This window comes from Poecilia latipinna, unplaced genomic scaffold, assembly GCF_001443285.1.
Source record: "Poecilia latipinna isolate Pla-1442-1.1 unplaced genomic scaffold, P_latipinna-1.0 Scaffold1881, whole genome shotgun sequence".
NCBI classification, from domain to species: domain Eukaryota; kingdom Metazoa; phylum Chordata; class Actinopteri; order Cyprinodontiformes; family Poeciliidae; genus Poecilia; species Poecilia latipinna.
Genome location: NW_015114497.1, coordinates 205,842 through 211,159, shown reverse-complemented (window position 1 = coordinate 211,159; position 5,318 = coordinate 205,842). Strand labels below are relative to the sequence as shown.

The 5,318-nt window shown below is 38.8% G+C and overlaps 1 protein-coding gene across 2 annotated transcripts in view; it reads left to right on the top strand.

Moving 5' to 3' along the window:
• The window catches only part of wdr46 (WD repeat domain 46), a 17,774-nt gene extending 12,823 nt beyond the window's left edge, over positions 1 to 4,951 (top strand). For both annotated transcript variants that reach the window (XM_015015097.1, XM_015015098.1), the window contains 6 exons: positions 1,066 to 1,301; positions 1,696 to 1,849; positions 2,537 to 2,684; positions 3,190 to 3,380; positions 3,483 to 3,596; positions 4,502 to 4,951. In XM_015015097.1, coding sequence (XP_014870583.1) covers positions 1,066 to 1,301; positions 1,696 to 1,849; positions 2,537 to 2,684; positions 3,190 to 3,380; positions 3,483 to 3,596; positions 4,502 to 4,621 — 963 coding nt within the window. In that variant the 3' untranslated portion in view covers positions 4,622 to 4,951. The remainder of the gene's footprint in view (positions 1 to 1,065; positions 1,302 to 1,695; positions 1,850 to 2,536; positions 2,685 to 3,189; positions 3,381 to 3,482; positions 3,597 to 4,501) is intronic.
• The last annotated feature ends 367 nt before the right edge of the window (positions 4,952 to 5,318 follow it).

The window sequence follows — 5,318 nt, the reverse complement described above, 5'->3', positions numbered from 1 at the left end:
TATATATATATATATATATATATAATTGAATTTCAATCTACGGGTTAGACTCGCATCAGATGCCAGAACCAAAGTCAAAGTTCTTGTTTGTGTCCACAAAGTTGACGAATAAAACTGTTTTTGAATGCAGTGTTTACAAGGGGCATTCTGATTTGATGAAAGACATCGGTCTGTTTTTGTTTAACTTTTGTCAAGATTGGTGTTTTCTGCCACACACAAGAGAAGCAGGACAGTGTGTTGTGCATGCAAGCACAGTGACAGTCGTTTGCGAGCATCTGATTAGATAAGTTTGGGTGATAAAACATCCTGCTGTGCTATTTTATGGGCAACCAAACTTCTTCGTCTTGGTAATTTTGTTTGCTCGTCCCACGATTTGAGATTGTGATAAAAGTGGTAATAAGATATTAATCTCGCTGCTTTGTCTCTGATAGCCAGAGTTGAGCGCAGCTCAAAAATGTAATTATGGCGTCGCTGTGTCTGGGGCTGTGTCTGGCCAGATGTTTGGCCAGATGCTAATCCAAATGGCCTGTTCCAAGTGGAGGGAGAAATGTTTTCTCTGAACATGCAGTGTGTGAATTCATGCACTGTGGAGCTTCCCTGCAGTAGATTCCTCATACTTGACATTACTTGTCATCCCAAATGTGCGTCATATTGCAAGCCTATTCATGTCCTCTTCAACTTTCTTATTTCAACAACTTTCAGCTTAGAAATGTGTTGTTGCGTTAAATCACAACAAATATGCTGAGGCACATCCAAGTGCCTTAAAACTTTTAAAGTGGTGTCAAATTACGAAGTCAAACTTATTTTAAGTCATACTTGATATATACATATACATCATTTTTATGAAAAAAAAACTGATTGTTAACATAAGTACTTGATTGTGCTATAAAATGGCACAATATTTCTTTAAAATACATAATACCTTGCCTTTAAGGTGATTCTTCAGATTCATTTTCTCATGCATCCCCTATATTATCATCCCAGAATTGGTCTCTAATGGATGTTTTTATTGGTTAGAAGCCCTTTATCCACAAATTATTCTAGTTTGTTCATTCTTGCCTGCAGAGTGCAACGGGCTTTCTGCAGTACTTGGATGTGTCCATTGGAAAGGAGGTGGCAGCCATCTGCACCAAGACCGGCCGGCTTGATGTGATGTGCCAGAACCCTCACAACGCTGTCATCCACCTCGGCCACCCCAACGGCACAGTTACGCTTTGGTCACCTAATCAGAAAGAAGCCCTGGTCAAAATGCTCTGTCACCAGGGTGGCGTCCGTTCAGTCACTGTGGATAAAACTGGCACGTGAGTCACATGCAAGTTGCTTGATTTCTTATCGAAAAAATTTAGAATTAAAAGTTTGTAAATGCTTGTAACAATAGCTGCGGTAGAAATGGCATTTAAATGCCTTTTTTTTGTGTTTAATACTTGTGTTTATTCCTTCATCATTTATATTTGACAGCTCTCTTGACAGAAAAATAAGTATTTTTGCTTTGCCTTTATTGCTCCAACAATTTGTCAGATGTGAAAATTGTTCAGCAAAAACACACAAAAAAAAAACTAGGATGACAGTCGAGTGCTGTCTGGATTTTTTTTTATTACACCATCAGCATGTTAATATGCATTGTAATTTTGTAACTTTACTTAGAGAGCTACCTTTCATGATGACTTTCGGGGCTTTTTTTGTGTCTTCCGGCAGATACATGGTTACATCTGGAATGGATAAAAAAATGAAAGTCTTTGACATCAGAGCTTTCAAGCCCCTCAGGTCCTACTTCCTTCCTACTGGAGCTTCATGTTTGTCTCTGAGCCAGAGAGGACTGCTGTCTGCAGCCACAGGGGACATTGTTCAGGTGACTGTCTCCAAAGCTCTGCAGAGATAGCAATCTGAGTGCAAGGAAATGGGCCTTCACTATCTTGATGTGGGTTGGAAACTGTGGCGTTTTAAGAAGTGGTCTGGAAAGCTGCAGTGTGTAATTTTTATAAATGAAATGCTTTCAAAAGCGCCACTGTGTTGTGACAGCATAGTAGAGATAGGTGATCTGTGAATAAATGTCGCTCCTTTGCCTCTTCTAAGTGCTCCTATGAGCAGCCAATCAGAGCCAAGAGAAGTTTTTTTTTTCTTTATTGATGCTTTGTAACTGTTTTTATAGGATTAAAATCTTTTTCCAAACTGCTACAGTAATTTCTTAAAGCAAGAATTTGGTGCACAAGTTTTAATTTTTGTATGGCTTTTCTTTCTGTTCCACACCTGGTCAATATTATACACACCTCTTCTTTGTTTATATATCTCTTTACATGTTGCAGGACAACTGCACCGTTATAGTAATCATTAATTTCCTGGGATAATTTTTTGCTAGATATCTAAGGATTCCTCTTATCACATTTGGTGGAGTTGATTTAAATGTTTCTGTTTCCTGTTGGAGGAGTAGGATTATTTAGCAGGACGTTTTCAGAACTTGAATTTTCTTTTGTTTTAGAAAGTAATCTATAAATCCTTCCAGTGAATCTAGGTAACTTTTTTTAGTCTCTCCCTCCAGGTTTACAGGGATGTTTGGAGCACGCCAGTCACTAAACCCTACATGGCTCACCGGGTGCGAGGATCAGTTTGGGGACTTGGCTTTTGCCCCTTTGAGGATGTCCTCGGAGTTGGACATGGAGAGGGTTTCACCAGCATGCTCGTACCAGGTCAGCTCGTCTTTGTAGCTTTCAGTTCAACATAGCCTCTGCGGTGTTTGAGCTTTTATGCACAAATTCCCTGAAGGCCTCAGGAAGTATTAAAACTTTTGACCAGAAAGCATTTGAAATCTAAAATCTGTTTTTAGAAGGGCATTGGTAGCATTGCAATGGGGTTTTGCATAATATCTGTGGTCAAACGACAAAAATATTATTGTTCATGCTCCTGGGTTCTTATGAGCAAAAATGGATGTTTGCCTTTATGTATGCAGTTTTCTAGTATAAAGTTTCAATGTCAATAAGAAAATGTAAAGACCAAACTTTGCACTTGTTTCTTAGATTATTTGGAGTCTGATGAAGCGTGAAACACTTTTGCAGCACAAAATAACTATAATTTTTTACCAATAGCATCATAGTTTATTTATTTTGGATATAAATAGAAATATTGTTCTATTTAAAGAAAAATTTCTAAAGTCATTGTTTGTTTACTCTGTTTTTGCCTTTTTTCCAATCTCAGGGGCTGGTGAGCCTAACTTTGATGGTCTGGATACAAATCCATACCGCAGTGCAAAGCAGAGGCAGGAGTGGGAGGTCAAGGCTCTGCTGGAGAAGATTCAGCCTGAACTCATTACTCTGGACCCCTCAGAGCTGGGTTATGTTGATCGTGCTAACTTTGAGCAGAGGCATCAAGACAGAGTCGAAGCTCTGGTCAGTTGGTAGACTTTTTATTCAGATGCATCTCTTGATATGATTTACTGCACCGAAGGTGTAAAATGTGCAGTTTGTAAAAGTATAAGTCTTCTCTTTCAGGGCTTTGATCCACTTGGCAAAGAGAAATTTGTTCCGAAACATAAGAAAAAAGGTCGCAGTTCTGCTGCTGGTATTGAAAGGCGGAAGAGGCAAGTGGCCCATGAGGACCAGAGGGTAAGCAGTTCCTTAAAGTCGGCCCTGTAACATTTCCTCATTTTTCACAGTTAAAAAGAAGTATTTCTGCGGGATTTTATGATGGGCCAACAAAATAGTGGATAGTTGTGAAGTGAAAGGGAAATTGCTTTCCAGCTCTGGCTGTTATGTTTTTGTCTACCCCTCTATCATTCAATATATTGTTCCATTGTTCCTTCTGTCTCCTGTTGTCTCTCTCCTCCCTTTACAGTTACTGGTATTTTATACTTTTAACATCAACCTATGTACATAAGTGGTCAAACAGTGGAAAACGGAGTCTTTAACAATGTGGAAAGTTTTTATTAAGACTTTCCCAGAATAGCTAGATTGAAATGACCTGCATGTCAACTTCTGAGTGCAGCTGGTTGCACCTACTCTCTATTGTGGGACACAGGAGTAAAGGGGTAGAATACAAATGCATGCCACACGGTTCAGATTTTTAGACATTAGAAATAAATAAAATATTTATTTCCTACCACTTCACAATTATGTACTACTTTGTGTTGATCTCAATGAAAGACACTGAAATTTGTGATTGTAATTCAACAAATGTGGAAAAAGAGAAAGAGGTGGGTATATTTTTAAGGCTGCTATGTCTAGATGTGTCCCAAGTCGTTTTTTTTCTGTGTTGCGTTGTGTTAACGAAAGCCGTCACATCTGTTTCTTAGCCAACAACCTTAGATATGGGAGCTGAGGTATGGGAATTTTAATCTAAGGCTTATTCCTCTTAATCTAACAGAACCCTTCAAACAATATTCAATTTCTTATTCATTATCAAAGGATAATTTTTGTGATCACCTTTTTTTGTAGATGTTGTTCATGTCAGTAAAACCACCTACTTGTTCTCCAGCGTGTGTATAATCCAGTTTGCTTGCTGGCCTTTGCAGGACGTTATCAGAAAAACTGTGGAGGACAGAATGAAACTGGAGGAAGAGCGAAACAGGATGAAGGAGAAGAAAGCAGCACTGTCTGGAAAAAGATCTGCTCTGGACAGATTCAAAAAATAGAAAAGGACTCTTTGTGCAACTCAAACGCAGTGACGTTCTGTGGGCGGGATCTTTGACCTTCACGTTGAAACTTCTTTTTGTTTTTACGACTCAGTGGTTTGCGAGGACATCGAAAGCAGAGGTTCTTGGTGTCGTGGGCAGCTACATGGTGCAAAGTCTGGCCCGGGTTCTGTTGGGAAACAGTTCATGAAATCATTGATGAGAGCACCGGTTGGTCTGCTCTAATTATTGACTGTAGCCTGAAGCACATCCTGTTTGTGATCATGTGGTGGATGGCAGCAGTCACCCAGATTCTTCTTTTAGTACCAATAAAAACTTTCCCTGCATGTTTGACCTTGTCAGTTGTGGTTATTTTGCTGAGATAACTTGTTTAATATTTTTATAGAAGCAAAATGAGTAGACTGTTGTGCAGAGTTGCTTGACAACAATTTAAAGGGATAAATGCAAGAATATAATGATGTTCAAGGAAATCTTGCTCTAAATCCATTTAAATTCACAAATGCCTTTTGGATTCTGTTTAAATCGTATGAAACCGGTACCTAAAACTTCCTTTAGATTTTTAACAGAAAATTATCAAATTGTATGCTTCTTTCGGTAAGTCCAACATGATTCACACCTCTGGAAGATTTAGAAGAACATTGTATCTGTTAGGAATTGAGACAGTCATCTTAAAAGTCTTGAAACTTCTAAAGTAGGC